This window comes from Buteo buteo, chromosome 2 (assembly GCF_964188355.1).
Source record: "Buteo buteo chromosome 2, bButBut1.hap1.1, whole genome shotgun sequence".
Taxonomy (NCBI): domain Eukaryota; kingdom Metazoa; phylum Chordata; class Aves; order Accipitriformes; family Accipitridae; genus Buteo; species Buteo buteo.
In genome coordinates this window covers 30,440,424-30,463,558 of record NC_134172.1, presented here as the reverse complement: position 1 = coordinate 30,463,558, position 23,135 = coordinate 30,440,424, and the positions used below count along the sequence as shown (strand labels likewise).

General features: G+C 43.7%; 1 protein-coding gene across 1 annotated transcript; it reads left to right on the top strand.

The window, feature by feature from the left end:
- Positions 1–4,896: 4,896 nt before the first annotated feature.
- On the top strand, positions 4,897–8,467 carry LOC142037469 (endogenous retrovirus group K member 18 Pol protein). Its single transcript, XM_075041951.1, has 2 exons — positions 4,897–5,178; positions 5,289–8,467. Exons 1-2 carry the CDS (start codon positions 4,897–4,899, stop codon positions 7,845–7,847), a joined length of 2,841 nt encoding a protein of 946 aa, XP_074898052.1. The 3' UTR covers positions 7,848–8,467.
- The last annotated feature ends 14,668 nt before the right edge of the window (positions 8,468–23,135 follow it).

The window sequence follows — 23,135 nt, the reverse complement described above, 5'->3', positions numbered from 1 at the left end:
TGCCACAGCAGCTGATTGGAATCAATGGCCAATTAGCTGAAGTCTGCTACAAATTCAGAAGTCTGCAGCCAGATTCTCCTGTGCTGCGAACTGTGTGCCTGCTATAAATTTTGATGGTGATTGTTTAATATTGGTTTATTTAATGGGAATGGGAAGAAACAATCCAATGTATACAGAATGATGTTATTCTAATTTAGGAGTGAGGACTTTAATATTAAGCTAAAAATGGGAAAGAAAGGAAGACAATACTTTAGCATAGAGTCCCAAACATGGTGATGGTGAAATCCAATGTCTTGTGGTGAAATCTGTAATGTGTGTTCCCTTTATTCCACACTTAGACACAGAGAAAAGCTGTCTCAGGCTTTCTGCAAACTTGTGACCATTTGCATAGTTATAAGTCTCTGTGAAAGGAACTAAGGTTCTACGTGGAGAGTCAATGGTCATATAGCACGGGATGCACTGTACAGAAACACATACTTCTGTGACTAAGTTGTAGTGACAGTGTTTTGTAGTAGCATTTTGTGTAGGAAAATACATATTTCCCAAGTACAAATTTTAGAGATTGAATAAACAAAAGATATGCTTGAATTATATTTCCATCTGTGTTAAACTCAGCATTTTGCGTAAATTGTAGCTACACATGGTATCAAACCATGCAGTGTGCTGAATGTATTTTAAAATAGGTAAAGATTAACCAGTATACATGTACAAAAGAGAGAATATTTCCATATCTGTGCATAACTTAAGCGGGACTTTGTCACAGTGCCTGCAGACTGAAGTCACTGCCCGATGCAAGTATTACGAATGGCAACATCTACTCCAAAGGAAAATCATAGACATGAAAGACAAAGCAAAAAAGGGATAGGAAAATCCTACTTGCAGCCTATGCTGTTCAAAGCTGCAAGAACTGCAGATTTAGACAGAATTCTTCCTGATACTCCCTCTGCAATCATCACTTTCTTTCAGACTCTCCAGTCAGGGCTATGACTTACATCCGTTGCAATATGCAAAAGCACATTCTAGTTTATTACCAACTTCTAGTTTGTATCGATACTGAACAATGTATTCAACCAGATGGCTAAAAAATGTGAGATATATATATTTCCATGCAATTAAATATACAAGGTTTTTGTATTGTGTTTAAGGAGGAGTAAGTTTTAGCAAGTAACAAAAAACTCTGTAAGGATTTGTGCTCTTGTTATATGGGTGACTTTTGTATTCAACTCATTTTGCTTTCATTTTGCTTTCAATTTGAATTTGGCCAACCCTGAAGTTCAGAACTATGGCACTATTTTTGCTATTTTTCTGAAAAAAACCCCAACCAAACCCAAACATATATTTGGGTTGACGTGTCATTATCTGAATAAATCTTTAGAATGCCATCAATAGAACACACTTGATATATATGAAGGAAAGTTTGTGAATTTTCTTTCTGAGAAGCAGTGTCTGATATTTTCTGATTTCAGAGAAATTTATTTCCCATAGTGATAACAGAGTGGGATTAACAGAGCAATGGGCACATATAGAGCCTGTCTGTCAGAGCCAGTATTATTTCCTTCCTTCCAGGGGTTCCAGAATGGTTGAAGAGCTTCTACATGGAGGTTTTCTATCATTGTGCATGGAGATATTTGATGGAAGGGATCTTTGGTGTGCCTTCCTAGAAGAGATGGGTTTAAGGTCCTGTACATTAGCATAACTCTCAACTTTATTTTGGTCCCTCACCCTGTGTACTTTGTAATGGGAGGTGGTTCTGCCATGCCAAAGTGCAACTTCTTGTAATTCTTATGCCATTCCCTTTGAAGTTATTCAGTTTGTATTTACAAAAGGTTATGAATTGTAAAAAAGAATAGTGAGCTATGTAGGGGTCGGCGTTCGGAAGATCTCGCGTTGTCACGGAAAGTTAGAGGGTTAGTCGCAGCCTTGTGATGTACCTGTAACCCCACCTCCCCTTGTTAGTATAAAAGGAATTAACTGCGCAATAAAAGCGGGAAGTTGGCGCTCACATTGTGTGTGTTATCTGTCTCTTTCCCTGGTCCGGGCCGACCAGTGATCTAAGCGTGGCACCTTGATATGTAGCGAATGCTACATAGTGGTGACCCCGACGTGATCGGTTGCCTAGGCGACGATGGAACTTGAGCAAGTGATTAAGGTGTTGAAAGGGTTGGCTAATGAGGTGGGTGCCCGAGGAACGATTAGGAGGGGCCCCACGGGCGAATGCATCCAATGGGTGCTGCGCCGGGGAGGGATGAGTTCTCCCACAGAAGTTTTTAGTCCCCCAAATTGGGGAGTGGTTCGGGAGATGTTGCTTCAGTCGGCGCTCGAGGGTGAGCACGGCGCTGCGGAACGATTACGAGCTTGGGACATGGTGGAGGGGGTAGTTAAGGTGGGACAAAAGGCTAGGGAGTGCAGGTCGGCGGCGCGAGCTATCCTGTTTGCGGATGAAGCGCCGGTTCGAAAACAACGGGGGATAGTGCCCCCAGAGACGGTGGGACAAGATCAGACGGAGTGGGTGGTTGTGGAGCGGGGCTCGCGGAGCGGTTCCTCTCTGACTGATAGCGTGGACTCAGAGGGTGCGGCGGAGATAGGGGTTTTTCCGGTGGAGACGGTACCTCCGAGACTGGATGGGCCCTCTCTGCGGCGGGCATGGGAGGTGTTACGGCAGGATCTTCTGAAGGAGTTGCGGGACTGCCTCCTGGACTGGGTTCCAGGCGGGGATGTTAAGGGGGATTTGTACCGTCAGGTGAAGGAATGGGAGGAAAGAACGCCCCCGGAGGGGGAGCTCAAGAAGCTGAGAGAGTTAAAAACTGTAGCAGCGGGGGAACCACCCCCCGGCGAGGGAAACCAGGCGCCCTTGCCGGGAGAGCAGGCGGAGTTTCTGCCTGCCGAGCCTATGCAGGTTGACTCTGTGCCTGCCGAGCCTTTGCCTGTGCAGGCTGTTTTTGCCTGCGGCGGCCGAGCCTTTGCTTGTGGCGGCCGAGCCTCTGCCTGCGCAGGCTGCGCCAGTGCCTGCGGCGGCTGAGCCTTTGCCTGTGGCGGCCGAGCCTCTGCCTGCGCAGGCTGCGCCAGTGCCTGCGGCGGCCGAGCCTCTGCCTGCGCAGGCTGCGCCCGTGCCTGCGGCGGCCGAGCCTCTGCCTGCGCAGGCTGCGCCAGTGCCTGTGCGGGCCGGGCCTTTGCCTGCGGCGGTCGGGCCTGTGCCTGTGCGGGCTGAGCCTTTGCCTGTGGTGGCTGAGCCTTTGCCTGCGGCGGTCGGGCCCGTGCCTGTGGTGGCTGAGCCTTTGCCTATGCGGGCCGAACCTTTGCCTGCGCGGGCCGGGCCTCTGCCTGTGGTGGCCGAGCCGCTGCCTGCGCGGGCCGGGCCTACTGGCCTGTGCTGGCTGCACCTTTGCCTGCGGGGCCTGGCCCTGGTGGGCCTATTCTTGCTGCGCCATCAACTGCGCCATCTGCCGCTCCTGGGCCGGAACGGGTTAATCCTTCGGCTGGGCCCTTCCGAAACTGGCGCGCGGTACCAGCAGCTATAGACTCCGATTATTCCGATGAGGAGGGGTTGGAAAGCGTGATACGGCAGCCCTCGGGAAGCGTGCCACCGAGACAGGCAACGGAGAGACAGGACGCCTTACAGAGGCTGAGGGGTTTGTTACAGAGGCTTGAGGGGGTCATAGAGAACGCGGAGCGTACGGTGCCGTTAATGCCTCCTACGCAGGGGGCCGGGGACACCCAGGAAGGAGGCACCCAGAAAGGTACGGACTGGCGATTAGTGGCCAAGGAATGCTGCCTCTCAGGGGTTCAGTTTCAGCCGGTTGTTCTCCCAATTCGGGCTGCGTCACGGGGCGGGTATGCATGGATGCCTTTTGATATAAAGACCGTTCGAGAACTCGCAAGCACAGTGCAGGCGCATGGAGTGAATTCCTCGCAGGCGCTCACTTTGTTTGAGTGCCTGCTCGCAACGCCTGTAGCGCCCTATGATGTGATGCAGTTAATGAGAGGGGTGCTGCCTCCATCTTTGCTGCTGTTGTTTAAGGAGGAATGGCGAGCTCAGTGCGTTAAGGTGGTGACCGACGCCCAGGCCCCTGATCATCATCTCGCGGGAGTGACCATAGAACAGCTCATGGGGGAAGGGCCGTTTGCCACGCCACAGGCGCAGGCACAGGGCATGCGCGGACGTGACTTTGCAGCGGTCGCGACTACCGCCATGGCCGCACTCAGACGTGTCGCAGCTATGGACAGAGCAGACCCCCCCTGGGTGAAGATCCGCCAGGGGCTTGCCGAAAGATTTACTGTCTTTCTGGATCGGCTTCAGCTTTCTATGCAGGCTGCAGACATTCCAGAGACTGCTAAAGATGCCATTATAATTGAATGTGCAAAGGCTCAGGCTAACCCGCAGACTGCGACGCTACTCTCTCAGTTGCCAGCGCGTTCCACGCTGGGCGAGATGATTCGCCATGTCCTGGAAAGGGAACAACAACAGGAAACGCAACCGATAGTGTCGGCCCTGCAGCAGGCTTTGCACAAGGGTGCAGGCGTTTGTCACCGGTGCGGGGGGAAGGGCCACATAGCGAGGAACTGCGCTACCAAACCCAAAGGGCCGGGCCAGGGCGCGGGGGCGGGCGGCACTCGTTGTTGGAAGTGTGGCAAGTCCGGGCACCGAGCCCGAGACTGCCGTGCGCCCGGGGTCCAGCAGGGGGTTGTAGAGCAACCGCGACAACAACAAGGATCGCAGTCGGTAAACGGTTCGGGGGGAGGGACGGGGGCCTCGCCCTCCCCTACGGCTTTTGCACAGGGCCCAACACCAACACCTCAGGATCACACGAAGCTTCCGTGGCGCTAACTGCCGACAGACAGGGACAGGGTCAGGACCAAGTAACATCTGTTCCTGCTGACACTCTGATAGCGCTGACAATGGGCATGAATACCCGTCCAGAACAAGTGATCACGCTAGAGGTGGGACCACCTCTTTTTCCACGAAGTGTTAGTATGATGGCCCTGTTAGATACAGGTGCAGATGTTACTGTGATTCCGATTCATATTTGGCCCCCGGAGTGGCCCACCGTCACGCAAGGGCAACTCCTGGGGGTGGGGGGGGCGCAAGAGTCAAGAAAGAGTACAGCCTTGGTAAAAATCACTCTTGCCCAGCCTACAACTACTGCAGATGCGGAGAGAGTGGCGTGGTGTAATCCGATGGTGGCGGCAGTCCCGACAGCCATCCTTGGGCGCTGCTGCCTAGAACGTTGGGGGTGTCGCCTTTCCACGGATTTTTAGTGGTGGCCACTGCTGTCTGCCGTCCCTTGAAGCTCACCTGGCTAACGAATGAGCCGGTGTGGGTGGAGCAGTGGCCTATGACTGAGGAGAAGAGGGCGGCAGTAGTGGAATTGGTGCATAGGGAAGCACAAATGGGCCATCTGGAACCTTCTACCAGTCCATGGAATACTCCTATATTTGTCATAAAGAAAAAATCAGGCGCGTGGCGACTCCTCCATGATTTGCGAGCGGTTAATGTCTGCTTACAGGACATGGGGGCTTTGCAGCCAGGGTTACCTTCTCCGGCCATTGTGCCGAAAGGACAGGGTGTCATTGTAATTGATATTAAAGATTGTTTTTTCAGTATTCCTTTACACCCAGATGATCGGGAACGGTTCGCCTTCTCTATCCCAGAGCGAAATCATCAGGCGCCCATGCAACGATATCAGTGGACAGTGCTCCCTCAAGGCATGAAGAATTCGCCAACTCTCTGTCAGATTGCGGTAGGTAAGGCCTTACACTCACTGCATCAAGACTACCCGGAGGCCACCATCATGCACTACATGGATGACATTCTACTGTCCCATCGGAGCGAGTCTATGCTGCAGCACCTCTATGATCGGACAGTCCGGCAGCTAAGTGAATACGGGCTGCATGTATCCCCTAACAAGACACAAATGGGGCCCTCTGTTAGTTATCTAGGCACTCAAATAACACCTCGTACGGTCACTGCTCAAAGTTTTCTGGTCCCTGACCCAGTGTGTACTTTACATGATGCCCAGAAGTTAGTAGGCAAACTATTGTGGTTAAGGAACTTTGTTCCCATTGCTGCGGATGAGATGGACCTCCTGTACCAATTGCTTAACGGGGGGGAGCCCTTGAATACACCACGTACATTATTACCAGCACAACGTGAGTTGCTAGAACATATAGCCCAACGGGCCCAGCAGTGGGGCTTGCAAAGGTTTCAACCCACACAATCAGTTGATGCGCGGCTCTTTGTAGCCGGTCAGAGCTGCCACGGTGTATTGATACAGAGTACTGACGGCCCGGAGTGGCCCTTTGTCTGGTTACATCAGGGTAAGGTACGTACGGCTATAGTTAGTTGGCCTCTGCTGGTAGCCACCATGATCATTCGTTGCCGGGGGGCTTGTCAACATTACACTGGCAGAGATCCTGACCGCATTGTTTTGCCTTGTTCGCTAACGCAGTGGAACTTGGTTTATCAGCAGGTGGCTGTTTTGCAGAGTGCATTGGCGGAATTTGCCGGGACAATAGTGGGACATGAAATCCATCCTTGTGGGGAGATCTTGCATGCTTTACCTATTCTTCCAGCACAGCAGGTGGCGAAGCGTCCTACCGGCGGCCGAACGATCTTTACTGACGCGTCCTCCAAGACAAGCAAGGCCGTTTGTGTTTGGAAAGAAGAGGGGGTATGGCACCAGGTAGCATATACTGAGCCGAGTCGCTCGGTGCAGTTTTTGGAGGCCAAAGCAGTGGCCATGGCGCTGTTACGTTGGCCGACTGAGCCTTTGAATGTGGTCATGGATTCACTGTATGTATATAAGCTTGTGATTGCGGGGGAATGGGCATTAGCTTCTTCTACGGAGATAGCTGGTATGCTGCTGAATGCTTTACAGTTACGTAGTGCGCCCGTTTTCCCTATTCATGTCACCAGTCATTCTGGTCTCCCTGGACCGTTAGCTGAAGGGAACAGCCGCGCCGACCAAGCGGCACAAGCGTGGATGGCTGCTGTTGGCGGCAATAACGTCACGCCGGCAAGGGCCCGCGCGATAACGTTGCATCGTCTTTTGCATTGCGGTCCGCGAGGCTTGGTGACTCTAACGGGCATCTCTCGTGCTGAAGCCAAAGAAGTTGTCGCAGCCTGCCCTCATTGTGCTAAAGGACCCCTTTGGGAAGCAGGGGTCAACCCTCGCGGTTTGCAACCAAATCAGATCTGGCAAACTGACATTACAGAATATGCTCCTTTTAGGCCTTTGCAGTATTTACATGTTACAGTAGACACTTATAGTAGATATATTCTTGCTACAGCGCATAGTAAACAGACTAGTTTGGCAGTTATACAGCATTGGCGTGCTTGCATAGCTCAATTAGGTATTCCGCAACAGATTAAGACAGACAATGGTGCAGCTTATGCCGGGGAACGGGTGAAGCGGTTTTGTACGATCTGGGGTATTGACCTTAAACATGGCATCCCTCATAATAGCACTGGCCAGGCCATTGTAGAACGAGCACATCGAACCTTGAAGACCTTGCTCGATCGGCTTAGGGAGGGGGAGCAGGAGGAGCCCTCCTGGCTACAGGAAAACACACCTGCTCTCCGCACGCAGCGTCTTCTGTTAACTGCGTTAACTTCATTAAATCAGACAGTTCGGGGGAACCTGGAACAGACGGCAGCGCAACGACATTTTATGAACATGGAAGACAATGGTCCTTATCCGTTGGTCCACGTGCGTGACCTTCAGACACGCCAATGGGACGGGCCGTTTGAGTTGCGTTGTCTCGGGCGAGGGTATGCCTGTGTACAGACACCTGAAGGGCTCCTGAAATGGGTTCCTAGTCGTATGATTCGTCCTGCCTTAACCTCGTAGTGTTTGAGTTTTCTTACAGATTGCTGTTATCCTGTCCTGGCTTATGACACCTTGGGTATCCGGATGACATCCCTCTCAGAGTCCATCAATACGTGCCTTTATGGGATCCGACTGTCGGAACTCGCAGCCAGGAATCTAGGTGCCTCGGACATTAAGCCTTAACATCAACACACCAACGATAAGCCTTATAGAGTAATAGAAGTAACTCTTTCCAAGTCTTAACTTTCAATCTACCTCTTGTGTGAATTTCTATAAAGGAGCTTTTTGCTCTGCAGGGTAAATGGGACATTTACGGGTGTTTAAGATAGAGTGTTTTTAAGTAGTTGTAGAGATATGTTTCTACTCATGGCACTTTATATAGTTATTTCTTTGTGTGGAATTGTTCATAACAATAGAAGCCAACTCGTCATGGGGAGGGGAGAGATGTAGGGGTCGGCGTTCGGAAGATCTCGCGTTGTCACGGAAAGTTAGAGGGTTAGTCGCAGCCTTGTGATGTACCTGTAACCCCACCTCCCCTTGTTAGTATAAAAGGAATTAACTGCGCAATAAAAGCGGGAAGTTGGCGCTCACACTGTGTGTGTTATCTGTCTCTTTCCCTGGTCCGGGCCGACCAGTGATCTAAGCGTGGCACCTTGATATGTAGCGAATGCTACAAGCTTCAGTGCTTTCTTATGTGTTATTTACAGTTTATGCAGGGTTGGCCCCAACAAGCAGCCGACCAACCATCCACACAGCTACTCATCACTCCCTGGCCCCCCGGCCCCCCCCCTCGCCCCCCCATCAGGACAGGGCAGAAAAAAGGAACAGCAAGGACATAGCAGTAGGAGGTGCTCCATGCTGGCAGGGGTACATCACAGAAGGGACTGTGGGCTGTGGATAACCAATGCAGAAGCAGCTGCATCCTTAACGTGACTGTGGCTTGTGGATCGCTCATGCCAGAGCAGCAGAGCAGAGCAGTGTGAAGGAAAGAACAGTGGAAGAAAAGAGTGAGAAACAAGGAGAGGCTGAAAGAAACTGCGACACCCTCACCCCAACATCCTGCACTGCTTGTTGCCTCACCAAAGGGACTGAGTGTAGCCTGCGGCAGTAACATGGAGGACATGAGCAAGGGGGGAGGAGAGGAGGTGTCTGTAGTGAAGCTGAGCCTGGGAAAGGGGGAGGAAAGGTGTTTTCTCCAAGTGTTTAAATGTTTGTTGTCTTTGTTTCCCAATACCCAAATCACTAATTAAATCGATTAAATTCTCCAAGTCTGTTTTGCCTGTGATGGTACTTGGTGAGTGATTTCCCTGTCTTTTCTTCAACCTATGAGTTTTCTCTCCCTTGTTATTCTTATTTTGTCCCCTGCCCCTCTGGGGGAGAGGACTGAGTGAGCGGCTGTGTGGGTGCTTGGCTTCTAGCTGGGACCAACTCACCACAGCAGTTCCAGAATCCAAAATTAGATTATGGCTTACTATGTTCTCTTGTAATTGTATGTGTTCAAGACAGTATGGCAAATCATTGCTTTTCATTTTCACTTGTTTGAAGTAACTAGGAAGGTTCATTTTTGTCATTAAAATATTGCAAGTTCTCTATACATACTTGGATCTTAATACATTGCAGCTATAACAGCAAAGGGAGGCATTTTTTTCAGGTAGACTAATTCAGCTACATTAGTTCAGTTGCCAAGGGAGGACTGTAGTCATTCAGGACAGATAATATTTAGGTCTAAAACTCTAAAATCTGTATCACATAATCCTGAAATAGAATTCAGCTCCTAAAATATGCATATATTATGTATTATACTTTTGGAATCTTGACTATATTTTTTGCTGTTTTGCCTTCTCTTGCAAATGATTTATTTGCAGATTTAGTAACACAGAACACCCAATTCTGCTATTTTTCTCTGTAGACTGAAGAGTTTTGCCCTTTTTATACAGATCTGCAGGGAACCTTAAGAAACACTGTGCTTTTTTTCTGTGTGTATTGTTTTTAATAATGGCAGACTGAAGGCTCAGGGAGAGGAGATTTTTATGGAATCAGAATGTGATTTGCATGTCTTACAGGAAGTACCTCTGCATTAAAATGTTTCAGTCATCTTTGTTTCCCTGACTTCTCTAGTAATTTGGATTATCTGAATACAGATGGCTCAGACTTGCTCACAAGAATTCTAAACAATTAATTCCACAAGATCATAGAAAAATTTTGCTCTGTATTTAACTTCTTTAAATGTCTCTATTTCTTCTATTTCTTATATTGTCCTTTTCCTTATGTTCTCACCATTCAAATCTCCCCTCATGACAGTGTAGCTTTGTTGACATAATGATCATTGAATAGAAAGGCAAGCCAAGAAATCCTGCCAAAGAATCAATGAGTGTTAATACTCTATACTCATTGTTAATTGCTATACATTCATTTTATACTCTTTTTGCTCATCCTGTTTTCCACCTTTCAGGCCATTAACTCTTTTAAAAACTCACACAACTTTGGCATAGATATACGGTGACTGCATACAGGCTTAATTTCCTGCATAGGCTAGCCTCTAGCCCTAGCCAAGATGGAACCAACTGGTATGGAAATAACATGTGACCAACTTTGCACAGCAGTTGGCCCTGTATCTCAAGTGTTCAAATGTTTTTTGTGTTTTTCCCCACTATGAGCAGTAATGTGAAACAGTCATAATAATGTTATTTGTTGTAGGCCAAACTAATAGTAAGACAAAATTTCCTCCTGGTGAGAGAAGTGAACTTTTTGGTGGTGAGCATTATATGGCAAACCAGACATAATCATTTACAATAAAATAACAATATTTTAGCAGTCTATGATCCTATTTGCAAGACAAGCACTTTCTTAATATACAATGATAGGAAAATAAGGAGAACACTAAGAAGAGTTCTCCTCTTAGTGTATAACACAGAGAAGTCAGAAATGTCAGCTTACAATGAAATTCCAGTTATGTACACATAGAGGAATAAATGACATGTACCATGGGCTTATATTTTTCTCATATTTGACCATGCCTCTTTCATCAGTAATACCTAGTCTTACACACTGGCTTAATTTTAAGCATGGGAGTCCCTTTGTCACTGTTAGAATTACTCCTGGACTCATTAAGCATGTACAGTTGATTATGTAGATGTGCACTTAAGATTTGGCTTGAGATAGCTGAATCTTAAGAGGTTAATTCAGGAAATAAAACATTTACATCTGGTCTGATTGTGTCATAAATATATGCACCTTAAGAATGGATAGAGGACTGCCTGTACATCTCTATTTTAGTTTCTTGACTAATGAATGTTTCTGTTATACCATAAATTTATATGTGTCAGAGAGATCTGAATTCTTGCTGGGGTACTGGGAGATAGCAAGAAGGTTTCTGTATTAGTAAGTTGGTCAAAGTGGAGGGGAGGGTGTCAGGACTGAACAGAGGGCAGTTATGATAGCTATGCTTGGCAAACTCAGTCCAGGGATTGAGACAATTTCTGTTACCATCAGCCAGGATGACAGTCAGTTTGGCTATTTCAGCTAAAATGTCAGAATGATTTTCCCATCCAGGTCACCGTCCTCAGAAAGCTATCTAATTGAACTGACAAGTTTTCAACATGTATTTTGGTAATTGCAGCAGAGGTTTGGGATTATTTTATAAATTTCCAGTTGAAGTCCTATAAAACCAACAGCTAAAGAATGTTAATTCTTGGCTGCTCTGTTTGGGGAAATTATTTGTAATTTGGGAGCTACATAAAATTTTTAGATTGTTCATCAATTTGGCATTCAAATTCCGTAACCTTCTTTTACCATAAAACTTTTTGTGGTGATTCTAATTTGCTTGCAGTCACTTGAGGTCTCAAGTATTCTTAAAACAAATACATTAAGCAGCTTGGAAGATAAGAGGCATTATTGTCATGAGCAAGTCAAGTCATTAAATCAACGTCAGGTTAGCAAGGAAGGTGCGATGTTTGTGATGACATTAAGGTGAAAAGGAAAGTAATGATAATCTGAACAGTGACTGCGTAAACAATTCATATTGTATACACTGTACTTAGGAAACCAATATAAATTTAATGAAATCAGTGATAAAAATGCAAGCACAAGCAAATAATAAAGTCAGATGTACTTCAGCAGAAATAGAAAATGAATGCTAAAGCACAGATGTGTGAACAGTAAGACTTTAGTGCCCTATTCAGTCAAGATTAATATTCTTTTCTTTCAACAGAGCTCTCTAGAATAACTCTAGATATTTTATATAGTAACCCTGTTGACAGACTTCTTCTTTAAAAATTTCCATACAACAAGGAATTTGACAATTTTAAGGTGAAAGTGTGTAGATGAATGATTAGAAGAGTGGCCCCAGGAGACCGAATTTTTTAGTTTAATCTTTCTCTGCTACTGGTTTGCTCTTTACTTGGACAAATCATGACAGAATATAATCCAGAGCATCAAGGTATTGAGTTTTTAAGCAGCACAAGCTATAAGCTCCTATTGATTTTAGTGAGCATTGGGTGCTCAAATGGGTGTGTCTGAGGATATCTAGTAAACCACACCTGATTGGAAAAGGCAGGTTCTTAGAATATTGCTGGAAATATTAAACATATGTTGGATGGCAATGCTGGATGATTATCCTCCCTCTACGTCTACTCACCCAACTGTAAAAACATTTACATGGACTCAGAACTCCACATTGTTTGAAATGGCAATTTATTGAAAGTGATTGTTTGGGGATTTTGGGGGGTATTTTTTGGTATATTAACCTAACAGTTTTAAAGCAACTTTGGAGGTGTTCAGGCCAAAATGTATTTTCTAGTCAAAACTGCAGATATGCTGAGCATAAATATTTAAATGATATGATTAGATGTTGACAGCCTAAATTCTACTCCTCCTTTTGTTGTATTTGGAACAGGTAAAATTTGTAATTGGGTCTCCCACAGAATGAGTGATTGCCCTAATCATTTACATATACATTCTGTAACTCCTGTTGGAATTTTTCTTTTTTTTGTACATAATAAATAGTATAGTTCAGGTGTCTATTTTAACAGAATACAGTAACCATTGGGTTGAGATTCTCTTTCCCTTGAGTGTTTAACAGTGTACATAAAGTAGATAAGGCACAAGATGTAAGGCAATCTGCAGCATAGTTGGGTCTTTGGGCAACTCAAGCTCTATTCTGCTCTAATGTGTTGGAAAAATTCTATCATATCCCAAATGAATGCCTTAACAACTATCAAGACAATGTGATCTTGTCTCCTGAAACTGTTCATGCATTACAGTTCATGTGACAAAATATAATTACCCGAAATGCATCAGAAGCTAGGAGAAATATTTAGCCCAAATGGTAAAATCATCATATTTACCTCCTTTATCTTGAAACTTACCAGTAAAGAGATTACATTCTTCACTGCAATCCTGCTCAGTTTTTCTCACAACTAATTTAGGCTGTTGATGCTTTTTTAGAAGTCTTTCACTCTGATAGCCTCTTTTCCATCTTTGACAGTTTGGAGGTCAAGAAAAAAAATCTTGAGGTGACCTACTCTATAGCAGCATATTTGTACAGGTGAAATTTTCACCAGTGTAATTAGTAATATCACTGCAATCTCCCAGTGAGATGTTCTGTACAGTTGTAATCTGGGACTTCAGTTGCTGACTTAATTTTAAGTGACATTGATATAATTATGCTATTGTAAATTCTCCTAATGCAGACATGTCTTAAATTTGTCAAATCAGTCTGTGGTTTCTGCAGGTTGAAAAGACATCCTTGGGAAATGATGGCTTTAAAAAGGAAAAGCAATCACTTGCCAAGCCTTAATGACTATTCTGGTGGCCCAGATCAAAGTGACAGAACAAATGTTCTGAGAACAAGCCTTTACCTAAAGTGGAAGGTAAAAGTAAATGTTCTGAAGCAGTAATTTTGCAGTTAAAAGCCAGCTCATTCCATAGTCTTTCATGCTAAGATGGAGTGCTGGCTTTTTTTTTTTTTTTTTTTTAATAAAATCTGAATATTAGGTCCACACTATTTGGAGTGCAAGGACTTGTCATTTGAAGTAGATTTGATTGATCTGTCCAAAACAAATACACTTTTCTGACAAAGTGCTAATAAAACCCTTCTGGCAGTCACGGAGTGCTTCTTTCAAGATCTTACTGTTTGTTTTTTGAAGTGATGAAATTTATAGAGAACTGTTATAAGGTTCTAATTGAATTTCACAGAAGTAGCCCTGGTGTGACCCAAAATGGGGAAAAAAAAAAAATCCTCAAAGCTAGTCTCTGTGGAACCAATGATTAAAAATGCTAAATAGGAAAGAGAAGTCCAAGCTAGAAATAATCGTGAGACTTAATGAAGATTTTTGAGATAAGTTAAGGTTGATAATGTCTACAAGATATAAGGTGGATGAAAAGATTCACAACAACAAAAAATGTGTTTATTAAAACACCTTTTAAGAAACCTTGGGAACTAACAAAAGCTGCCTTTAAGATTTCCTATTAAAGTAAAGACTGGGTGAATTAGATAATTTTGCCACCTGCAGCTTTAACAGAACTTTTTGCTTAGCTCTTATTGCAAGGTTTAGTTGACTTTGAAGAACTTTAACAATCATTTTCAAGGAATTTTATGAAGTGGGTGACTGAAGAGCTACATAAATCCTATTTTCAATAACTTTAAACAGACCTGAAGTGAGGCAACAAACTCTCTGGATTGTGTCAGAGCAATTTATAAGTCTCAGACTAGCTTTCTGATCAAGCTAGATAAAAGGTATGAAAGCTAATTTTGAAATTTCTTAGGCTATATGTAGACTTTTCCTATTTTTTTGAGATCTGTCATTTCAGTTCCTGGTCCATGATATGGCCCTTTTTATATTGTAAGTCCATGCTGGGGTAAGATCTGAACATAGGATACCTTTGCCCTCCTTCCTCTTGCCTTTCTTGGGCACATGAAGGATCAGCACAGCTGACTATATGTATTGGCTTTGTGTGGCAAGGTTTTCATAGTGGGGGGGGGGTTACAGGGGTGGCTTCTGGAAGAAGCTGCTGGAAGCTTCCCCTGTGTTCGAGAGAGAGCGAGCCCATACCAGCCGGCTCTAAGATGGACCCGCTGCCGGCCAAGGCCGAGCCAATCAGTGATAGTGGTAACGCCTCTGTGATAACATTTTTAAGAAGGAAAAAAAAGTTAGGACAGACGGAAAATGGCAGCCGGAGAGAGGAGTGAGAACATGTAAGAGAAACAACCCTGTGGACACCAAGGTCAGTGAAGAAGGAGGGGGAGGAGATGCTCCAGGCACCGGAGCAGAGATTCCCCTGTGGCCCGTGGGGAAGACCATGGCGAGTCAGGCTGTATCCCTGCAGCCCAGCCCATGGAGGACTCCACGCTGGAGCAGGTGGGTTCCCGAAGGAGGCTGTGACCCCGTGGGAACCCCGCGCTGGAGCAGGCTCCTGGCAGGACATGTGGATCTGTGGAGAGAGGAGCCCATGGAGCAGGTTTTCTGGCAGGACTTGTGACCCCGTGGGGGACCCACGCTGGAGCAGTGTCCTCCTGAAGGACTGCACGCCGTGGAAAGGACCCATGCTGGAGCAGTTCGTGAAGAACTGCAGCCCGTGGGAAGGACCCACATTGGAGAAGTTCGTGGAGGACTGTCTGCCGTGGGTGGGACCCCACGCTGGAGCAGGGGAAGAATGTGATGAGTCCTTCCCCTGAGGAGGATGAAGAGGCAGAAAATAACGTGTGATGAAATGACTGTAAACCCCATCCCCATCCCCCTGTGCCACTGGTGGGGGCTTGATAGAGAATCCAGGAGTGTAGCTGTGCCCGCGAAGAAGGGAGGGGTGGAGGGAAGGTGTTCTGAGATTTGGGTTTATTTCTCATTATCCTACTCTGGTTGATTTGTAATAGAGTTAATTTTCCCCAAGCTGAGTCTGTTTTGCCCATGATGGTAATTGGCGAGTGATCTCTTCTGTCCTTATCTCGACCCACAAGCTCTTTGTTATATTTTCTCTCCCGTGTCCAGCTGAGGAGGGGGAGTGATAGAACGGCTTTGGTGGGCACCTGGCATCCAGCCAGGGTTAACCCATCACACTATACTAGCTCAAAGAATAGCTGAGAGACAGAAGTTCTTTGCCACACATAGTAAAGATTTTAATTTTATATTGGAACATGAAAGCATTTGAAAATAAGACAAAGTCAGTGCTGAAATCTGGAATGATTATTAGTTATTGAAACAGTGATGGTGCTTGAGAGTCACAGCCTCTAGTCAGGTGTCTACTACACCAGCTGCTTGACAATGGGCAAACAGTCTAAACTATGCATTTCCTTGTGACTGGTACAAAAGTCTTTAACTCCTCTGATGTAATTTCAATATACAAAATGTTTTATTCCCACTCTTAATTTTGGTTATCAAAGGGGACACCATGGAAGGTATTCCTTCGTGCCTAGCGCTAACTGAAATATGAGATATTACAAAGAATTAGCTGTCTGCAGAGTTGAGTAACATGATTAACATAGCCTGGAAAAACAGGTAAACAACAAGGTGAGAAGTTATGTGCATTGGTTGCCACTTTGCACTAAGCTGACAGGAGGTGAGCTAGTTTTGAGGCTGAGTGGCAGGATCTAGAGTAGGTACAATTCTCACCAGCGTACTCAAACATTGTACAGGCATGAGCTGGTTTGTGTCGCATCAGTTCAGGGTATGGCTAAAGCTGGTAGCACTGTGTGCCACTAAGTATGCCTAACAAAGTCATTGCTTATTAGTTATCTTGTTGTACATCAACTGTGTAAGACAGTTATATTAAACAATTATCATCATAACCTTTCTATCAGCCTCTGGTCAACCATACATTTTTGGTGCAGTCTTTAGAACTGTCATTCAGTCCTTGACTTAAGGGTTCAGCAGCTGCAGTACTCTGTTTATAAGTCTGCCTCTTAAATTAGCTGGAAATTCATACTGGTGTAGAGATAGTGTCTGACTTTCTGAGCTACAAAGAGAGACGTATGTTCTTTTAAGTCTGCAGGTTTTGCCTGCTGGTTTCTGACAGTAGATTGAGGAATTTGGTTTTCATCTGCAGCATTCTCACATTTCTTGGGCCATAAAATAGGGCTTGCTGATTTGAAAAACTGTTTCTGGATTTTGGTCTCAAGATTGGCAAAGGAAATAGCTTATGTATGCTAACCTTTAAGACAGCCTGCGAAGCCTCTGCATTTGAGCTGATGCCTGAGAAAAGTTAAGGTGAAGAGATGGCACAGGAATGGATTTTCACTCTGGGAAAATAAGCTTTGTGTGTGAGAAAGTGGAAAATGTATGTCTTTGAGCAGAGAATGCCTGTTCGTTTGCTTTTTGTGCTTCTGTTAGGCTTCAGTCTAATTACTTTGTCAAGGGCAGCTAGACCTAGGACCTTCATCCTAACGTTTGATAGGCTGACATAAATAAAACAAATAACTACACCATTTTGTTAATGCTGTATTCTCCAGTATTCTCTTAAGCTTTGTCATGTCTCAAAGTTTTCTACTTCAGCAGCCAGACTATCGCCACTTATCATCTCAATTTGCATCACGCCTACTGAAGCCAGGCAATTGGGGATGGCTAGAGGAGCGAGCTTACTGTACTTTCAGCATCCCTCACCTTCATTTTACTACTTTGTGGAGCTCTCATCCACCCTTCCCCTGACAGAGCAGCATCAGTGAAGCTAAATATCTGACTGGATAAACATTATTGGTGATTTAAATGTTTAACTATTTCACTACATTTAGTGGCAGTTTTATGGAAATCCTATAGTTTTTTGAAGGCAAATGTAGTATGCTGTTTGTGTGTGTGTTTTAGCAGATGGCAATATAAATCACAATCCAATGCTGCTGAATTGAGATGCATAAATACTGTGGGTATAACTATGCTTCCATTACTCACACTGTAAAGCTAAAAGCCTTCTTTAGCAATTTTGTTGTCTTATAAACCAAGAAAGTAAATCTGATTTGAATTAATTAATGAAAGACTAAACTAATTTAAATACTTTTTGACATTAAGGAAGTATGCTAATTGATGGCTAATTTTCTCTATATATCTTGTTTCATGTCAGTTAGATACCTGCATTTTGTTGCTAATAATATATTAATTTTATATGTATTGTTGATGCAATTTTGAGGATATTATGGTAGCAACTGAATTTTCTTATGAATGGATTGAATCATAAAAAGGGTTCTTGTAGCAGTCAATTGATTCTTACTGTACAATAAATGCCTGTTAACTGAAGTGCAAATTAAATACTTATTTGCAACACATAATACAAAACATTAAGTATAAAAAAAATGGGCTACATTATAGACTCACAATATAGAAGCAAAACCAGGCAGCTTCAGAGCCTGTTAAATATCCTTAGCAGTCTGCTAAAATATGACATGGGAAACAGTTTACACTTGAGCAATTATCTGATAAGAACCAGTGCTCACAGTGAACCTATTGCAGTTTGTGTACACAGATAGTATATACATACTTGAGCACATGTACAGACCCACAGAAGGGCACAGTATATGTCTGCTTCTATATGTACATAATAAAACAAAAGTTCATAATATGTATGAAAATTCAGTAGGTGTGTAAAAAATAGAGATGGCAGATAATAGAGGATTTGAATAAAGAATGTTTTAGTCTACCTTTATGGTGATGTAGATATTCTGTAAAGTCAATGGAAATTGTGATGGGTTGACTCTGGCTGGACGCCAGGTGCCCACCAAAGCCATTCTATCACTCCCCCATCCTCAGCTGGACAGGGGAGAGAAAAATATAACAAAAGCTTGCAGGTCGAGATAAGGACAGGAGAGATCATTCACTAATTACCGTCACGGGCAAAACAGACTCAGCTTAGGGAAAATTAGCTCAATTTATTACAGATCAGCCAGAGTAACGTAATGAGAAAATAAAACGAAATCTCAGAACACCTTCCCACCACCCCTCCCTTCTTCCCGGGCACAACTTCACTCCCGGATTTCTCCACCAAGCCCCGCCAGCGGCACAAGGGGGACAGGGATGGGGTTTACGGTCATCACACGTTATTTTCTGCCGCTTCACCTCCTCAGGGTGAGGGCTGATCACACTCTTCCCCCGCTCCAGCGTGGGGTCCCACCCACGGGGTCAGTCCTCCACGAACTTCTCCAACGTGGGCCATTCCCACGGGCTGCAGTTCTTCACGAACTGCTCCAGCATGGGTCCTTTCCACGGTGTGCAGTCCTTCAGGAGAGCTGCTCCAGCGCGGGTCCCCCACGGGGTCACAAGTCCTGCCAGAAAACCTGCTCCACGGGCTCCTCTCTCCGCAGATCCGCAGGTCCTGCCAGGAACCTGCTCCAGCGCAGGGTTCCCACGGGGTCACAGCCTCCTTCGGGAACCCACCTGCTCCGGCGTGGGGTCCTCCCTGGGCTGCAGGTGGAGATCTGCTCCACCGTGGACCTCCCTGGACTGCAGGGGGACAGCCTGCCTCACCAGGGTCTTCACCACGGGCTGCAGGGGAATCTTCGCTCCGGCGCCTGGAGCATCTCCTCCCCCTCCTTCTTCACTGACCTTGGTGTCCGCAGGCTTGTTTCTCTTACATGTTCTCACTCCTCTCTCCAGCGGCTGTTTCTCACTCTCCCAACTTTTTTCCTTCTTAAAAATGTTATCACAGAGGCGTTACCACTATCACTGATTGGCTCGGCCTTGGCCGGCGGCGGGTCCGTCTCAGAGCCGACTGGTATGGGCTCGCTCTCTCTCGAACACAGGGGAAGCTTCCAGCAGCTTCTTCCAGAAGCCACCCCTGTAACCCCCCCCGCTACCAAAACCTTGCCACATAAAACCAATACAGAAATATACTGAAATGCAGCTGAAGTAATACAGTGGTGAATTAAGTCAAAGCATTATTGATGATTGGGATTTATTGCTTCCAACTCATTTACTGCAAATAAAATAATATAAAATAAACAGACTTTTTATATATAATCATTTATTCAGCTTGTTTTGTCTGAACTCAAAGAATATTTTCTGTTCCTTTGACACATTGGGAGAAAGGGTGTATGCCTTCTTTTTAGGATGTGTTGAAAATGAAGTGAAAAGCTTATCTGCAGCAATTATTTGTCAGGTAGTAAGACACCATACAAATAAGGGAGTTGAATGAAAGCTCTTCTAAGTCCCCCTAGATTACATAAGCTGCCATTTAAGGAAGATTTCCAAAGCAGACTGACATCTTTGATTATCCAGCTTATTGAGCCAGGCCAAGTTCTCAGCTGGCATAAATCAGCATAGCCACTCTGAAACACAGTGCTGACTTTTATCAGCGGAAGACCTGGACCTGCAAGATCCATGGGTTTCTGCTTTTTGTTGTTGTTGTTGTTCTGTTTTGTTTGTGTGTGTGTGTGTTTTGTTTTGTTCCAGCTGTTAAAGGGGGGGGGGAAAAATGCACCTTTTGTTGCCCTGTGTGTCTGTCTGATTCTTTGTCTCCAAATAGACGAAAATAAGTTCTTGTAACAGAAAGTAGGTAATCATAACTAGAGGTGGTGCTACCCCCTTTGCTGCTACAATATTCAATATACTTCATCGAAAAGGTAGAAATGATAGCCACTGATTATTTGTTAAGAAATTTTCAGAGGAATTTGGAATGGGTGATTATATTTAGGAAGAGATAACAGCCTTTTATAAAAAATTAGAGCAGCCGTTAGGTGATCTGATTATGTTAGCTGCCAAATACCCACAGGGAAGTCCTTTCAATCCATCTGTGCAGCCAGAAAGATGAGAATTGGCATGAGAGTTGTTACTCTGGCTCAACAACACTTTATACTTAGACAAACCTCTTGTGATTACTCATGAACATTTGAGAATAAGCTGGATGGGAAAGAGTTTTCTCTTTCCAGTTATAATTTAAAGACATAGAGAAATGTTGTCACACTTGGATGAGAATCTTAAAACCTGGAAATATTAAACTGGAATAAAATTCTAGCAGTCTACTGAGCAAAGCTAAAACAATGGCCCTAATTTATTTCTGTGTGAGTATAAACATATTAATCTACAACTGACAGTAGTGGTAGGCATTAATGACCAACACTTTTTTTCTTCCAAATTACATATCCCATTTTCATTAAATGTCCAAAGCTTATAAAAGCAAAGTCAGATGAAGAAATCTTTCATTATCATTGTTAAATTCAAGATTTCCTCTATCTCCATTTAGTACTGAGCTGTAGGAGGACATGAGTTTGAAATAGGCCGGATGCAGGCCAATGAGCAAGGCTATATTGCCATGTATTTAGAAGTTCCTGGGTACTCCAGGTACCTGAGATGAGGAACACTCCAGTTTGTTTTCAGGAAAATCTAGATATTTCATGTTTATTAAGGCCTGACACAATACAGAAAAGCTGGGGGAGTGGCTATTAAAATATAATATAATGAGAATAATAATTATTTTGCTTTCTGGAAAGAAAAGAAAAATTAACCAGAAAATGCTTCTTTAAAACATAAAAGTTGCTTGTTGTATTAACAGCTCTCTAATGCATGATTGTTTGAAATGTCTATATTCTGTCTTTGGAATGCATCAAGGAATTTGCATTGACTTTATCTTCAGACACAAACAAATAGACTGTCTGCAGGTTGAACCTGATCTCACAGATCATATCTGTCCTTCCTACACTGTTGTTCTTTCCTGACCTAAATAAAGTCGCTATTTTATTTTCTAGGAAAATTTTCATAAAAAATAACATTTATTTTTCCTATTTTAGGCACATGCATTAGCATCAACCTTTGGAATTCTCTAATTCAATGACATGCACTATTTTCTGCGTGAATACTGCAATAATTATGTCTTTATTTGCATTTGCATAAACATCCTTTCACCTTGTGAAAAAGTTATCTGGCAAGAAAAGAATATGACAATATGTTTCTTTTGCCATTTCTGATTTAGGAAAAATAAAATGAACCATTTTCATTCTAAGGGTGTAAAAAGAAAGTGCAGTTTGGGTATCAGTTGTGGGTTTAACAGCAGATAATCTCACCCATGAGGTTATCAGCTTCCGGATGATCCTATTTAAATCACCTTTGATACCACAAGGGCCTTATGAAGAATACGCTCCGTCTAGAGTTGCCAGTGAGAATTAATATTATTCACAACTATCAAATACATACTAAAACAGCACACCTCTGTTCAGGCAAGTATATTTCCTTATTTCTGAGAAGAATTTATCTTCATGTTTCAAAAGTGCAAAGACCTAGGACCAGAAATGTGCTAATTGGTAAAGGTTGAATGTTGTAATCCTTGCTCATGGGAGTAATCCATACTTGAATGCTTCAACAGCTTTATTCTGAGCACAATTACCTGATTTAAATCAGGAGATTCAGTACTTCAGTAAACTAATAAGTAACTGAAACTTATTCAAGCAATAATGACTGTAAAGTTTGATGTACATTTTGTTCGCAGTTGTAATTTTCGACTGAAAAAACAGAATTTAGAAACCTTCTGGTTGAGTTTAGATCTATTTGTAAAAAACACCCATTGCAAGAGGATTTATACAGCTAGTTAAAATATGGTGCTACCTGTCCTGATCTTACTTTGCGTAACTAATAAATGCAACAAGTGCATGTGAATGTTGTGCACGTGATGTCAGCTCTTTCCATGGAAACTATGATAAGGAATAAGCAGAGCTACTATCCCTGCAGCAGCAGACACCAGCAGGATAAAAAGAATGCTGCCAGAGGGCTGCTACAAAAAAGGAACAGTAAGGGTGCAGCTCTCTACTACCACAATGAAAACTTGGTACAGAAGTTTGTCCTTTGGAAAGTAAATAATGTTTTGTTTTCATAGTTTCAAAATGAATTAATCACTCTCTTGTTTTTGCATTTATTATTCACTTATTTGTAACATTTTATCTATACAGGTCATGTTTGATGAAAAAGATTACAATGTAACATACCATCCTTGAAAAGCCATTGAAAGTTGGAGCTCTGGCCTCATGGTAAATAATAATTTTGGGGAAAAAATACAAAATAATATTAAGTAAAGACTTTTCATTTTTTTTCTTGAAATTCCATTTCAAGAAGCATTTAACTTCAAACACAAATGATACCTCTAATTTTTCCTTTTAAACTTTAATTTTATGTTTGAATTGAAATAAAAGTATTTAAGTAAAAAATTTAATTTCAGTTGAAAAAATGCTTTTAGAATAAACAAGCTATTTCAATTTGAGAGTGCTGACCATGTCAGAAGGCCTTATTCCAATCATTGTAAAGAGAGAAAATTGTTAGAGTTGTAACTTTTCATAAATGTTTTTATTTCATGAACATCTCCCACCAACAAAACAGACAAATCTATGAGAAGGTTTTGGCCAGTCCTGTT

Excerpts from the sequence above, each read along its gene's own strand:
- LOC142037469 (XM_075041951.1), top strand. The coding sequence starts at position 4,897 with ATGGGCATGAATACCCGTCCAGAACAAGTGATCACGCTAGAGGTGGGA. Across the intron at positions 5,179-5,288 it reads TGGCGTGGTGTAATCCGATG|CTCACCTGGCTAACGAATGA; the intron begins GTGGCGGCAGTC and ends CGTCCCTTGAAG.